The 16,753-nt window shown below is 39.7% G+C and overlaps 1 protein-coding gene across 1 annotated transcript in view; it reads right to left on the minus strand.

The window, feature by feature from the left end:
* inpp4b (inositol polyphosphate-4-phosphatase type II B) overlaps positions 1–16,753 on the minus strand; it is a 468,720-nt gene that overhangs the window by 17,385 nt on the left and 434,582 nt on the right. Inside the window, exons 17-20 of the mRNA XM_034187536.1 lie at positions 8,819–8,945; positions 5,171–5,311; positions 4,507–4,604; positions 523–635 (exon numbers count right to left, since the gene is read on the minus strand). Of these exons, the coding sequence (XP_034043427.1) occupies positions 523–635; positions 4,507–4,604; positions 5,171–5,311; positions 8,819–8,945 (479 nt within the window). The remainder of the gene's footprint in view (positions 1–522; positions 636–4,506; positions 4,605–5,170; positions 5,312–8,818; positions 8,946–16,753) is intronic.

A 16,753-nucleotide genomic window follows, 5' to 3' on the forward strand; every position in this document is an offset into this window, starting at 1 on the left:
TGGTAAACCAGAAAATAGGATTCTGTATGAATGCTGCTGACCTAGAAACAACTTCCTTCTCTCTCTCTCTTGACCTATATGTGGTTTTGAAGTCAAATGTAGTAATATAAATTTAAAAAGAAGTTGCAGAATGTGTTCACACTCGAATTTACTTTTTTTTTTGCATATTATAATCAAGCACAGAAGATCCAGTCGCCAAGATTCCTCAAACAGAAAACGATAATGTCTGAGCTCCCATTTTAAAGTGGAAATGGCGCTTACACACTGTTACACGTGTAGAAACATGTATAACATTTCACAGGCAGTCCGGAAAATCACGTTACTTTCCAAAATCAATCCATTATTCTCTCAATGCAATGTGACGCGCTTCCGTTAAAGTTCACCAAAGACAAAGGCGTGAAGAAGACAACAGCTTAGGTTCAGACAGCAGACAATTACAGACAAGAGTGAAAGGAAACTGTTCAGGGAAATGTGTTCAGGACCAAAACTTACACAGACACCCGAACCCTGTGCTTTCCTCACCGTTCCAGCAGTCCACAGGATCTCCACGTTCTTCCTCTTCTTTGTGACTACATTCTGGCCCAGTCTTTCAAGTAATTCCTTGATGTCAGTCTGTGTCTGAAAGCATGGTAGACCTGTGGATTAAAAAAAAAAATACAGACAGTAACTATGGTAGTTTGTTTTTTTTAATTAACTTTAATTACAAGTTCATATTGTGTATCCAGGGTAGGATGGAAATCAGGCGGGGGGGGGGGGGGGCAGACTGATTCAAGGGTTTTAACAAGAGTATTGCATTAAGCATTTTGAATTACAACTATTTCTTTACATAGTACCACACAAATATAATAATTAATATAATTAATAAAATAATAAATAAAATAATTAATATAAGAATTTGATTGAATACATATCAACACCTGCACAGGCAATTTTGTTTAGACAAGTCAGGAACGTGTCAAAGTCACTAAATGTCTTGGACTTCATTTACATTAATCGTAACAAAAAACAGTAAGGTGTGCGCATGTGGTCAATCTGTCTGGCAGGGGCAGTTTTCACAAATCGAGGGGACTGTGAAAGACTAGTGAGGATAGCCACCAAGACACGTCAACAATTCTGAAGGAGCAATAGATTTACGTGGTTGTAGAAACTGTGCACAGTGCAGATTTGTCTGTTGCATTTACAGTTATAGAACCTAACCAATTCTCATGAAAGATTTAAGGTAAAATGTACAAAAAAGTAGTGCACAAAAATTCATATTTGTACATTTTTTGTGCTCAGTTCGTATGTATCCTATATATTTTTGACTCCTGGCGTAATATGTATGTCAGCAAGATGGCAGATCATCTGAGCAAAAATAAAAAGAGTGGTAAGTTGTTTTTTACTTGTCGTTAATGTTATTCTAACCCTAAACGTAACCCGAGGCTCAACCAAAACAAAAGTGTTAAATGTGAAATGTGCATTCACGTAGAAATGAGTCACAATATGCACAAAACAAAGCCCTTAATGTTTTGTATGAGAATAGGTCAAACAGCTCCACAGTGGAGTGGCACAGAGAAAGTTTCTTTTAAAGAAGGTGTAAAAATTCAGCTACAGTAGTGTTCAGAATAATAGTAGTGCTATGTGATTAGAAAGATTAATCCAGGTTTTGAGTATATTTCTTGTTGTTACATGGGAAACAAGGTACCAGTAGATTCAGTAGATTCTCACAAATCCAACAAGACCAAGCATTCATGATATGCACACTCTTAAGGCTATGAAATTGGGCTATTAGTAAAAAAAAGTAGAAAAGGGGGTGTTCACAATAATAGTAGTGTGGCATTCAGTCAGTGAGTTCGTCAATTTTGTGGAACAAACAGGTGTGAATCAGGTGTCCCCTATTTAAGGATGAAGCCAGCACCTGTTGAACATGCTTTGCTCAATGAAAGCCTGAGGAAAATGGGACGTTCAAGACATTGTTCAGAAGAACAGCGTAGTTTAATTAAAAAGTTGATTGGAGAGGGGAAAACTTATACGCAGGTGCAAAAAATTATAGGCTGTTCATCTACAATGATCTCCAATGCTTTAAAATGGACAAAAAAAAAACCCAGAGATGCGTGGAAGAAAACGGAAAACAACCATCAAAATGGATAGAAGAATAACCAGAATGGCAAAGGCTCATCCATTGATCAGCTCCAGGATGATCAAAGACAGTCTGGAGTTACCTGTAAGTGCTGTGACAGTTAGAAGACGCCTGTGTGAAGCTAATTTATTTGCAAGAATTCCCTGCAAAGTCCCTCTGTTAAATAAAAGACGTGCAGAAGAGGTTACAATTTGCCAAAGAACACATCAACTGGCCTAAAGAGACATGGAGGAATATTTTGTGGACTGATGAGAGTAAAATTGTTCTTTTTGGGTCCAAGGGCTGCAGACAGTTTGTGAGATGACCCCCAAACTCTGAATTCAAGCCACAGTTCACAGTGAAGACAGTGAAGCATGGTGGTGCAAGCATCATGATATGAGCATGTTTCTCCTACTATGGTGTTGGGCCTATATATCACATACCAGCTATCATGGATTAGTTTGGATATGTCAAAATACTTGAAGAGGTCATGTTGCCTTATGCTGAAGAGGACATGCCCTTGAAATGGGTGTTTCAACAAGACAATGACCCCAAGCACACTAGTAAACGAGCAAATCTTGGTTCCAAACCAACAAAATTAATGCCTCGCAGATGTGAAGAAATCATGAAAAACTGTGGTTATACAACTAAATACTAGTTTAGTGATTCACAGGATTGCTAAAAAAGCAGTTTGAACATAATAGTTTTGAGTTTGTAGCGTCAACAGCAGATGCTACTATTATTGTGAACAACCCCTTTTCTACTTTTTTATTAATAGCCCAATTTCATAGCCTTAAGAGTGTGCATATCATGAATGTTTGGTCTTGTTGGATTTGTGAGAATCTACTGGTACCTTGTTTCCCATGTAACAATAAAAAATATACTCAAAACCTGGATTAATCTTTTTAGTCACATAGCACTACTATTATTCTGAACACTACTGTATGTATGCCAGAAGACACGTGGGAGATTCTTATTTGAAAAATTTCTGTTCCACTCCACCATTAGCGTATGATCCAGACCCACAAAATTTGGCACATAACTACCCCGTTGGGAGACAAATGCTATGTTTTCCAAAAGCTATGAATCTCTGGAATTAATTTCAGCATAGTTTTGTGTAGCTTCTTGATTTTACAGCCTTTCAAAGTAAGCAAAATGTTTTTAAATATCTCTTTTTTTTAACCTTAAATATATATACATGCTAAATAGAATACTAAATATTCTAATCACATACTAAATATCATATCTGATGTTCAGTTTTACACACACAAAACACAGTAAACCCAACATAGCTGCCAATATTCAAGACAGTGGACAAAAATACAACAACAAAAAAAAGCATCTTCCTAATATTTCCCCAAGAAGATTCTTTATACAATCTCAAGTACCATGTATGCTGAGTTCTTGCAATTTTTGTTTTAACAAAATGTAAATCAGATTATTAAGGAGGTGAAAAAACCATTTATTTTTTATAATTATAACTATTTCTACTCTGAAAATGTTTGAAATAAAATTCTTCACTTCAGGATATAATTTTTGGAGTTTTTTTTCCCCCTTCATGCTTATTTAGGGTCTGCTCCTTTCTCTGCCCTGGACCAAGGCAGTGTCTCTACATCTGGAGTTGGTCCACGGGTGCCGGACTGTGGCTGCCCACTGCTCCTAGTGGTTGCATTGTGTAACTGTAATTAGGACAGCTTAAACGCAGAGGAAAAATTTCATTGTATGTATGTATGTATATATGTACAATGACAATAAAGGCTCTTTTTCTTCTTCTTTATCTGGAACACATGGCTACACAATATAATGAGTCAAATCATTTAAGACAATTATCACTGAACTAGACAATTATGCTTATGTTTGAACATAAACCATAATATTTAGCATGATTAGAATACAATTTTTTTATTGTGGTTGGCATTTATAAATGCTTACAATGATTTTTGGTAAATTTGATTTACATGATTGACATGATGTTGATTGCCATTGTGCTAAAATGAACTCTAGATGTATACAGATTTCAAAAAATATAGTTAATAGTTGTCTCCCAAGTGGTAGTTATGGACCCCCCCCCCCCCCCCCCCCCCCCCAGCCAATACGTGACATGAAGCCTAGACTGGTAGTGCAACAAAGATGCAGTTTGCACAGTTGCTCCAGTCACAGCCACAGAAGACAACTGTCAGAACTGACTGGGTTTCTTGGTGGTTTTCTTCTTGCACGCTCACCCTCTTTTTGAGAACAGCATAACATCCAGTCATGTGTTAAATTCTAGCCAGAGTACAGGTAATGGAAGATAAAGCAAACACATTTTACAGTCCTGGAATGTTTGTCTGCACCTGCGCTGGAACATGGAGCAAAACTATAAAGAGTATTCAAGTTTGGTCAAAGAACTGACCTTTTTGGGTACTTACATTCTAGGGGAACCTTTTCACTTAACGATTTATAATAGGCTTCTAACATCTCAAAGTTCTCCTGGTTTATTCTTTCCTGAAGGGAAATGTCTCCAAACCTGACAGGAGGACACAAAAAATGAGAGCAGTGATGGTGAAACATGGTGGAACATCAGTCATCTCCATCATTATCTCCAACATTTCTGTCTTTGCATGTTTGGCAAGTCTTTGTTGTGCTTTTGTTTTATTTCCTTGTTTTGCTATTGTTAGTATGGCCAAAGCAGATGGCCACCCCACTGAGTTCGGTCTGCTTGAGGTTTCTTCCTGTAATCCAATAAACAAACATATAAATAAACACCTGAGGGACTTTTTACTGTTTCTGGGTAATGTTAAAACCTCCTTTGTGTGTAATGCCTTAGGGTGATTTCAGGTGGGATTTGGCACTGTATTAATAAAGTGATTTGAACCAAAGTTAATCCACTGGGCCAGCAGCTTGCCACCTGTTTGTTTCAATGTGAGTAATAAAATTCAGCATAGGGTGATTTTAAAATCCGTGTTGCAGGATCTCTGTTTAAAGAGGGGCTTAAAGGGGCACACATTTTCACTGGGTTTCTTTAAAACTATTTTTAACAACTTTCAAATACTTACACACGTCTGTTTTAAATGCATCAAGTGTTTGCTGTACCTCTCTGCTATAGTTTGCTGTTCGTTGATGCCCACGTTAAACAGCACCGGAAAAACTCGGAGCGGCTTTCCGTCTTTGATCTCCTCCGGTAAAGTCTGGAAAATCCGCCGTGCTAATGGCACTTCAACCGTGAATTGGCCTCTGAATGCAGTCGGGCGAAACAAAGACAGGAAGAATAATGGGTGTTGTTGGATCAACAGACATTTGGGCCATTACGCAGTAATGTAGAATTTGATGAAAGCTGCACAATTTGACACCTAAAACAAGTGAGAGCAAGCTGTGAAAAAAGAGAGGGATGAGTGCATGCTTGAGCACCAAGAATGTAGGTGTGTGTAAGACGGACTTGCAGAAGATTACACATGAGCAAAAACAACATCATAATATTATGGCCTTAGTTATGGTTACAGCTTAAACAAACCACTTAGCAAATATCCTCCAAGTGACAAACATCATGTAAACACCACAGCACTGTGGTAACTATGAAAAGGGCTGTCTCATTCCTCTGTGGACTCCGGGTCACAGTTGCTTCCTCGCAGATGACTTTAGCACAGCCTCGAACGTGCTGCTTGGCACTGTTGCAAAACATTCAGGACTTTGCACAGCTCAAACAGCACTTCCGCTTCAGCAGCGACCTCAGCCACAATGTCTCCATGAAGCTTGTGCTGAAACACACCTGCTCTGTGGTCTTTAATTCACAGGCTCCAGGGATAAAGGAGGAAACACTTCTACTAGAAGTGGACTGATTAAGCAGAATGATCAGTATTCATATTTTTCCTTACTGGTACAAGTGTATTTATTAATATTCACACAACCCAGGGGGCTGTGCAACACCTCTGGTTTCTCAAATGGGGATCAGGATTTAATCAGTCTAAAAAGTACTCTCTGGTCCTAGAGTTTCTAAAAGTAGATTAAGAGGAATTTAGCTGTCAGGATTCTCCCCTGTGGAAATATTTTTCACTTTGTGTTGGGGGGGCAGACACACACTCCACTGTTAACAGTAGCCTTAACTGTCCTATACATTACTTTTCTGCCACTATATGTCACACTAACTCCAGCATCTCAAGACCAAAACAAGGCTTCCCTTCTTGCTGGTTCCTCCCAAACCCTTTGTCCTACCTACAAACTCCTTATAGGCCATGAGCCAGCATGGTCCCGTATGCAGCCCCCCCACAACTCATTTGGTATCACTGGAAAGGTTAGGATGTCTAGATTATAAAAACAACTGGAAACAGTAAAAATACTGGGACTCACTATGACATATCAGCACTTTTACTGACCTACCCTAGCAAAAATAAAATGTCTGATTATGAAAGTACAACATAAAGAAGCAGAATATTTGACCACATTACACCCATTTTGGCATCCCTTCACTGGCTTCCTGTCCCAGTGAGATCAGATTTTAAGGTTCTGCCACTAGTCTAAAATTGTTCATGGGTTGGCACCTCCCTATTAGCTGACCTAATTAAACCTTATGTACCGGCCCGGGCTTTGTGTTCTCAGGGTGCAGGACTACTTTGTGTCCCTAAGGTGAGTAAGAAGTCTGCAGGTCATACAGCTTTCTCTTATCGTGCCCCTGTTCTGTGGAATGATCTCCCTGCATCAATAAAACAGTCAGATTCTGTGGAGACGTTCAAGTCCAGACTTATTTTCCCTTTCATATGGCTAGTATACTGGCATAGTATAGTTCTGTGCTTTTTACTCTTTTAATTAATTTTATTAGGAAACGGAGCGTGCCGCAGCCTCAACTTTACCTAAATTCTGGGTCTTTTAGTGAAGCTTAGGGCTAGTGGCCGGCGATCACCTTAGTATTTCCTGTTTTTCTTGTTGTTTAATGCTGACAAATTATACTGTATTTCTTGTCTGATGCCTGATTCTGTTTCTCTCTGTTTAAGGTACAGCTCCATCCAGAGATGGGTGTGGTGGAGACCCTCCTGTCCTGTGCACTAACAGCATTTCCTGTATTTTCATTTTGTGAATTGTTTCTGTAATTTATGTTTGTAGCATGGCCCAAGCAGGGGGTCACCCCTTTGAGTCTGGTCTGCTTGAGGTTTCTTCCTCAGAGGGAGTTTTTCCTTACCACTGCTACTCTGGGGGTTAGTAAACTTAGACCTTACTTGTGTGAAGCGCCTTGAGGCAACTCAGTTGTGATTTGGTGCTACATAAATGAAAATAAATTGAAAAAAAAAAAGAATATATTGTGTCAGAAGGTATGCTTGATTGAAATATAATATCCTGTGAAATTTAAAAATATTTGCACAAAAACAAGACTATAAGGTTCAGATGTTTAGTACAATGAAAATCTTTACGTCTACCTACACATAATGTATATACCATTTAAAAGTGTGAGTGCTCAGCTTGACAGTTTTTAATTCCATAATAGGGTGGTTAATGACAGGGTAGTAATCCAATGTTGTTATATGTCATAGTGAGTCCCAGTATTGTTACTGTTACCAATTACTTTTGTAATCTAGACATCCTAAGCTTTATAATGATACCAAATTTATAGGGTTGTGTTGGGTGTGTGTGTGTGTGTGTGTGTGTGTGTGTGTGTGTGTGTGTGTGTGTGTGTGTGTGTGTGCATGCAGGGCCATGATGGCTAATGGCCTATTTGCATCAAGCAGAAGGAAGTCAGATGGAGCCTTTGAACATGTCAAATGGCTCATATGTTGATTCTTGTCTTACCTCGTTCATGGCCAGAGGCATTTTGTTGGCATTTCTTCGTTTGTTTTAAACTCGGTACTGTCCAGCATCTTACATACAGCAGCTGTGTGGCAAGTACTGCTACCTCTTTATAAAGGAGCGGAAGGAAAAAGGTTATACAGCATGGGAGTCACATGTGGTAAATGTGCACACGTGGACATCCCAGCTACATAAACATGGCTCAGAAAAGCTCAGATAACACCACAAACAAATGGAGCGTTGCTTCATTCTCTGCAGCGGATGCTATTACTCCACTAAATCCTTATCTAGTAAATAGATATTGGCTGCTATATTTATGTTTAAAGTTTCATGTAGAGCACCTTCAAAACATTCCTCTTTGACAAAGGTCTTGCCTTGATTTTCTGAGCCATCTCTTTGTTATTCATATGTTGGATCTTTGTAAACTATGTAATAAAGAGCGCAATCTCAGCTTTGTCTATATGTAAAGTGTGTTTAGATGCCGCGTTATATAAGTAAACTGAGCTTTTCTGAGTCATGCATCCAGATTTTGGAATAATTTATTAGCTAACGTTAGGCAGTTGGATTTGAGTGGTTTTCGCGTTTCTGCTAACAGTGATCGTCATTAGTTTTTACAATGCTTTAAACTTGTGTTTCATGTCGTTTCTTTATTTCTAATTATTCCCTTTCTTTTTCATTATTTCCCTCTTAATTTCTCTGATTTTTTCTATGGATTGAGTTTCACTGCATTCATAGTTTGTCAAGGATTTTGGATTACTGACTGTAACATGTTCAATAAGTAATTATTGTTGTTACTATTATGATTTGGTAAAGAAATACTTTCTTCTGGTTGTATTTATCAATAAGGCACACTGCTGTAACTTCACAAGTGTGCTGTCCACTGTGAAATATCCAGTATGCAATCAAAAGAGAAGAGAAAAAGATGAGGGAAAAGAAAGGGGAGAGAGAGAGAGAGAGAAAGTTTCTCACCGTCGACCACAGACTAAGGGCTGGAGGTCACTGAGGTCATCTGACTTGGCCTCTGTGATCTTGAATACAACTTGTTGCAGGTCTGAAATTCCAACCTCCATGTCCTCCAGCATCCCGATCTCTTCACCTTTAATAATTCAACAACATTGTCATGTTTTAGTCACTCAAACCGACTTGAGATATTAACAACAGCTCTGTGACATGTTGTTAAGTGGTCATGTAAGCGGTAAAATCCCAAATGTTTTAACTGATAACGACCATTAGAACTTGGATTAACACACCTTGATTTCTCCCCAATCCTCCAATTTCTTCAGCGCACGTTTACCATTAATCAGATTTAGTTAACTGTTTCACATCTGCGCATGTGTCATGCAGTTGTCACTCAGAATTCCAGAGGTGCAGCGGGACGACCCGCTGTCTCGTTGGGCCTTGTAACATCCTTTCACAGAGTCTGTTGTGTGTCCAAAAAATATTTGACAGGACGCCCAAGTGTCCCTGGACGGCCCTGTGTGTTGTTTCAGTGTTCTGAAGAGCCAATTTCTTTGGGATGTGATTTATAGACAAATATATCAAAGTTGAGTGGAGTTTCTTAAAACCACTCGAGCACGACGACATCAATTCCGTGAATCAGAGAGAGAGAGAGAGAGAGAGAGAGAGAGAGAGAGAGAGAGAGAGAGAGAGAGAGAGAGAGAGAGAGAGAGAGAGAGAGAGAGAGAGACTCAGACTCCAGCTGGAACGGTCCTCTGTGTCTCTGTCTCTCTTTGGACCATTTAAATTGAGAAACTGTGTTGGAGCGGATAAGGCAGCAATACCTATTGTGTTATAGAATGTAACATGGGAAGCATAAGATTGAATTCCAAAAAAAAAAAAAAAAAAGTCATTTTCCAATGGACTTGAAATAAATAATTAATAGGTTTCTCTTAAATAAATGTTTGTATAGTATGTTTACAGTGTCAAAGGATCGTAAAATGTAAGTTCAGTTTGGTTTACATGATGTTGTATTCATTCCAGTTGGTTACAGACAAAGGATGAAGAAAATTTTTTGTATAAATGTGTTTATTTTACTGTACATATTTGCAATTATACATATAATCTCCACAAATATGCATAAAAAATGAAAAATGTAAACTTTAATTGGTTTCCATTGTGTTATATTTTTTCCAGTTTCTTCTGGAGGAAAATGGAAGAAACTGGTATCTTTCAGAAGAAACCCAACCCTGCATTAAATATAACTTCAATTTTAAATATCATTGAATTAGAAATACAAAGAATAAAAGTAAAAACAAAACTCCTGCGAAAACCCATAAACGGGTTGTAGAAACCAGTGAGCTGGGTGGTTTTGTTGGTCAGGAAAGATTTACTAACCTTGACTTTGCAGACCATGCTGTGATATTTGCGGAGTCAGTGGATACCCTGAAGCTGAGTGAGGAATCAAATTGCCTGGATTTGTGATTGATTGATTTATGAAGATCCAGGCTTTTAATGATTTCCTGGACTCAGCCACCACAAATGTATCTACTGAAAGTGTGGAACTTATAGAGAGATTCATTCATTTCGGCAGACTCTGGGTCCTCGGCCTTTGCGGATGAGAGATGCCTTGGAAGAAAGAGCTTATTGCTGTGATCCCTGCTGGTTTGCTGCCTGTTTGCGCTGTCTGTCTGTCTGTCTCTCTTTCCTGACCTCATCAGTGGAGCTGTATTGTGAACACCTGTGGTGGCTCACCACCTGCAGCCAATTATCTTGGCAGTATATAAGTCCTGGTCTTTCAACCCATCCTTGCCAGAGAATTCAGTCTCCTGTAGTGGTAAATCTCATGACATTAACCTGTGTTCTTTGTGGACTATTTTTGCACCTTCTGGCCTGTGTTTTTGTGGTTAACTGTGCTTTTGTTTCTGTCTCCAGATTCTCCTCCACCACTGCAGCTCCACTGGATTATGTGGCTGTGATTGGAGAACTTGTGCATAGTGCATGTTTTGCATTTTTTATTACCAGTTATACAGCTTCATGATGAAGTGGTACAGAGTGTCAGGATTTGGAATGTCATTTGGTATGTGTTCTGTTTTATTTTGTGATCTGTCTGTTCTCTGGTTGTTTCTTTCTGCTTGGGTTTTCTCTGTCTCTTTCTCTCTTGTATCTCTCTTGGTGCTTGGTGGTAGGCATTTCCCCGTGTCTAACCACACCCTGGTTCTGGAAGCTTCTTCTCACACCTGTTCTTTGCAGCTTTGCAGCTCATCACCTGGGTGTATTTAAGACTCACAGTGTGCTCTTGTCCCTCGTCAGATCCATGTGCCTTGTTGCCAGCTTTTTCTTGTATTATTTTGGCCTTGCCTCGTTTTTCTGCCTCATCGTATTTGACTGCCTTACCATGTACCGACCCTAGCTAACGAACTTGGTAAATGATTTAAACCTACAGAGCTGTATGTTTGTGTCCAGCCAGCTTTAAATCACAAGCCTGATGGAGAGGAAGATTTTCTTAAAAAGACCTGAAAGTTCAGCTATAATTTGCCAGAAGGTACATCTGAGATACAAGCCTAGATGTGATGTTTTGTTTAAAGAACATCCTTGCCAGAGATTTTTATCAGTTGACTCATCAGAATGCTGATGCAAATCCCTCTGTCCAGTCCATGGACATTACTAGTGCATGGAATAATTGATTTGTACAACACTATTTTGATCCCAACAATGCCCAACAGTTTGACTCTTCTCTAAAGTGCAACAAAGCTGCATTCTCTTTTTCAAATGATAATTTTGCTGATCAATCCACACATCTCCTTTTCATATGTACCAAAAAATTCATCAAACCTCACAGAGGCCAGTGATCATGCCACTCGAATCGGTGCAGGCGTATAGAAGCGCGTGCACACAGCTCGGTTGCACTCCTGTCTTAAGTACTGATCTAATACATAGCCGTCCTTTCATCCTGAGTGAAAACAAGAAAAGCTCCAGTAATGAAGCCTTCAGTCCAGAAAGCACCACTGTGACTCATTTCCTGATTGTAGCTCACCAGTCAAGTCTGACTCATTTCAGGAAGCATCAGCCATTGTGGTTTTTCAGTTAAAATGAAGAGTTAGTTGGCGAGTCAGCGACAGGTTTGAGTTGACAGATTTACTCACTGTAGGTGCTGAGCAGGCTCTCAAACTGGGCCACCAGGCCGACCAGGTGCAGCTGCCTCAGGAAGCCTTTGTCCTCCATTCCAGCATACAGCCTCATGACAAAACCACAGGCTAAGGCTGCCAGCTGTGTACGCACACACACACACACACACACACACACACACACACACACACACACACACACACACACACACACACACACACACACACACACACACACACACACACACACACACAATGGATTTCAATAATCAGTTCAATGAAGTTGTGTTTGGCACAAGGAGGATACAGTACTTTTGGGCAGGGCCATCCACCACATATAAGGGTGATTCTTAGACTACGGGCACTTATTATGTCCTTTGATCATATTGTATGAAAAACATAAAGGGAAAATTTCACACTTTTATAGTTATCTTTACAATGAAAGTGTGTTAAGAAATTTGTTCTAGTAGTCTATGATGACCTTTTCACCTTTTTTCAGCATCATTATATGCAAATATTGCCGTTTTGTGCTTGTCCCACACCCAGACTTTTGATCTTCAATGATAAAAATGAATGGTAAAGAAACATTTTTTCTAATGTTTTAAAATATCTCTGAATAAAATATCAGTAATATAATCAAAACATAATTGGGGTATTCAATGTCATACAACTGTTGTGATTTTTTTTTTTAAACAAAATGTAGTTGTTCCACACTATTGCTGTAATTTCCACCACAACATTGTAATGTCCCTTTAAACAGTTTGTATGAAAGATTGTTTGGGTAGTTTCTATGGAGATAAACAGTGACATCAGAGCACATGTATATAGCGCCAAATCACAACAAACAGTTGCCCCAAGGCGCTTTATATTGTAAGGCAATGGTGTGGTGGAAATTACATTTACAAGGCCAATAGTGCCTGTAGTTAAAGAATCACCCATAAACCATCAGTGGGGACTCATACTCACTGTGTCTGGTCCTGTCCTAAAATTCAAGTAAACTAGATGAATATCATGCAAGATATGAGGATAATATTTGGGGTGGCCTTTAGCATGAATCCATTATCTCTGCTTTTGGATCATCCAAGTCAGGATGCATCTGCTTGCACCAGCTCTGGCAGACTGTGTCATATACTCACACATGCTGCATGGAAGAATATTTTTATGTCATGGATAAATGAGATGCTTGCTAAAGCAAATGGGCATAAAAGAATCACTGCTTTGCTTCAAAGGGACAGTTTGTGAAGATCTCCAGTTTTCAAACCCTTCACTGGCTTCATTACTGTTGAATATTACTCTGGATTAATTTTGGACTCCACTGTTTGCACCCCGTTTTTATGAACTGTTTAGTCCTTTATTGGATCTGAGTCTTTTTAGCGTTTTATCTTTACATTTTCCATGCAAGGTGCTCCGTACACACCAGGACTAACTTGAGGATTAAGGACCTTGTCTAAGGGTCCTTAGTGATTATCTGGTCAGGCTGTGGTTTGATCAGAGGATCCTCTGGCCTCAAGCCCAACACTTAACCACGAGACCATCACCTCCCCCTAGTGGGAAGTAACGGATCGGCATCCCATCCAGGGAAGTCAGAGACTCTAGAGACAAACATGAGCACCAACGGGCATCCAGGGCACGTACAATGACTGTGTAGACCAGGGGTGGCCAAGTTCGGTCCTCGAGAGCCACATTCCTGACACTCTTAGTTGTCTCCCTGCTCCAACACACCTGAATCCAATGAAAGACTCGTTAGCAGACTTTTAATGAGCCTTTCATTGGATTCAGGTGTGTTGGAGCAGGGAGACAACTAAGAATGTCAGGAATGTGGCTCTTGAGGACCGAACTTGGCCACCCCTGGTGTAGACCAATGCTGAACATTTGATTGTGTTTGATGTTGTCCGTAAAAAGAAACAAAATTTAATCAATATAAAACTTAATTTTTTTAATCAACATTTTTTATTTTGTTGAACATGTTTCAGTAGAGTGTTTTACACTCTGTGTGCAGCAACAGCACCAAATAGTCACAAGAAAAACACAGGATTTAGCTAAATGGGCTTTTTTTTTTGCAGCAAACTGTCAAAATCATCAGTTTCCATTGATTGTCATAGTAAAGACAGTCAGAGGTGTCTGGTCCACCTTTTTGGGGTTGTTTCTTGCCAGCCCAGCCCCCAGCTTCAACAGCTTCCATTTGTCTTCATTGTGTAGTGACTGACAGGTGTCACAGAACTCCTTGATGTGCTGAGCTTTTGGGCCGACTTTAATCAGCCCACAGGCAGGTTTTCAGCAAATGACAGCAGACTTTCAGAGTTTTGTGAGCGTGTGATTATTAACTTAAATGAGATGGATTATTCATTTGTTTCTGGCCGTTCGGTGTATGACAGTGGCGCATTATTGTTCAAGTTAAATGTGACCCAAAAAATTCAGGCAGTGAATCACATGGGAGGTGTAGAAATAAGTGGTATATTACTTGGCGTTTAAGTTGCGTCGTCAGCAGAACGTGTCAGAGAGAGACAGAAGTGAAGAACATGAAATCCACTGTGGACAGAAACGACAAACAGCAAACTAAAGAAGCCCTGAGGTACACTGACAGAGTGACATGTAACGAGGAGAAGAGCAACAGGTGTGGTGATTGTGACGTAACTCAGCTGTGAGGTGAACCAGGTGACAGGACCACGCCCACACACACACACACACTGACAGAGTTTAACATGAAACTACAAGGAACCTAGAGTGACTATCACATAAATCAAACTACAAATAGATGCCTAATTTAAGACTAGATCAGAGAAACTAAAGCGGAACTCAAAAGTGTATAAAAGAAAGTAAAAATGACCACAAATGTACAGAAATAATTATGAGAAGACAAGGACAACACAATGACAAGGGCAGCACGGTGGATTAGTGGTTAGCACTGTTGCCTCACAGCAAGAAGGTCATGGGATCGATTCCCACCTTTCTGTGTGGCGTTTGCATGTTCTCCCTGTGTTTGCGTGGGTTTCCTCTGGGTGCTCCTGCTTCCTCAAACTTCTAAAGCCATGCAGGTTATGTGAATTGGAAACTTTAAAAATTGTCCAGGTCTCTCTTGTAAAAGAGATCTTGATCTCAGTGGGACTAGCCTGGTTAAATAAAGGTTAAAACAAGGACAAATGGTGGCTCACAGCAGTTTTCTTATTTAATCCACATTATATAAAGGATAGACGCTAGTATAAACAACAAGGATCTGCACCATAGCTGTAGGTTCTGCTGCTTAATGGAAACTATAAAGCACCGCAGAGTGCACCACCTGACCAACGTGTGTCTGGGAGGAAGTGCAGAAGAGAAGATGGAGGTAATCTCATTAGTCTGGTGTATGCCATTTAGAGGGCCTGGAATATATCTGTAAATTATTAATCACTAAATGGGAACGCTGCCGCCCAACGCATGGGTACCTGCACATTATGGGTTGGTCTGTGCATTACAGTCCCTTCAGTAATGACCATTATTTTTGCTGTGGATGCCAAATTGTTTTAGTCAAGATATGTTGTTTGTATGCTGCAAAATGTTTGGAATAAATCAGTTGCAGATTCTATCAGCAGGTGTTACAGCTTGAACGTATTTTTAGTGCATCCCCAGAAGTTGAAGGGCTTTTTCTGACATTATAACATTGGATTATTTAACCCATCTTTCTTGTATATTTTGTTTTTGTTTAAAAATGCCAAGTGCTAATATGTACAGAAAGAAGTTATCAAATGGTGCGAATGAGGAAATGAGATATGGCATCAGATCATTCTGGTTACTTGTCTATAGTATTGTAGAGTACATGCTGTGAGAAAGTGTTGCTGCAATTTGGTATCTGGGATGCGATGCTTCTGTTGCTGCAATGTGAACTATATATTGTTTGCATTTTGTTTTTTGGTGTGTGTTGCAAATCATCTATGTATGTATATGTACAATGACAATAAAGGCTGTATTCTATTCCATCTATGACAGCAGCATATGGGAACAGATGTTCATTTTGTCATTTGGAAGTGGTTCATACAATATTTTTGTTCAACCCCTTGAATTAAAATGAAATGTCTATGCTACAATCACATTTTAATTTATTAATTAATTTAAACATGCTATGCAGTGGTTACAGAGGAAAAACTACTAAACTATGTCACTGTCCAAACACATGGACCTGTCTGTACATTATGGTCATTGTGCCCTACCTACCCAGTCCGTAAGCAGGGCTGTGCAAACCAGGTGTCTTTATTGGTGAAAATAGGTCAAGTGATCTTGATATGGCAGATGTTGTTGTGATCTTTGCAGAATCAATGGACGCCCTGATTGCAGCACTTGAGAGGGTGAGCAAGGAATTGGAGCACTTAAGTTTGTGATTATCCTGTATAAAGACTAAGATCCAGACTTTCAGTGACTCCCTGGACTCAGCCATCAGGCGTGTGCCTGTATGCAGTAAAGGCATCAACCTTGTAGGCAGATTGGCTTTTCTCAGCTGTAAATTAAATAGACTGCATTTAGAGAACACTTTTCCATCTGCATCAGAAGCTCAAAGCACTTTACAATGATGCCTCACATTCACCCATTGACACAAACATGCTCACACACCGATGTCAGGGTGCTGCCATGCAAGGCTCTCACTGCACACCGGGGACAACTAGGGGATTAAGGACCTTGCCCAAGGGTCCTTAGTGATTTTCCGGTCTGGCTGGGTTTTGAACAGAGTATCTTCTGGTCTGAATATATCTCTAATATAGCTGTGAAAGTGTAGCATTCATATCTTAGGTTCCTTAGCTTTTGAGATCGGAAGATGTGTCGACAAGAACTTGGAGTCATGAGGCCACTAGACAGAGATGTCTAGTGATGC

This window comes from Thalassophryne amazonica, chromosome 15, assembly GCF_902500255.1.
Source record: "Thalassophryne amazonica chromosome 15, fThaAma1.1, whole genome shotgun sequence".
NCBI classification, from domain to species: Eukaryota; Metazoa; Chordata; class Actinopteri; order Batrachoidiformes; family Batrachoididae; genus Thalassophryne; species Thalassophryne amazonica.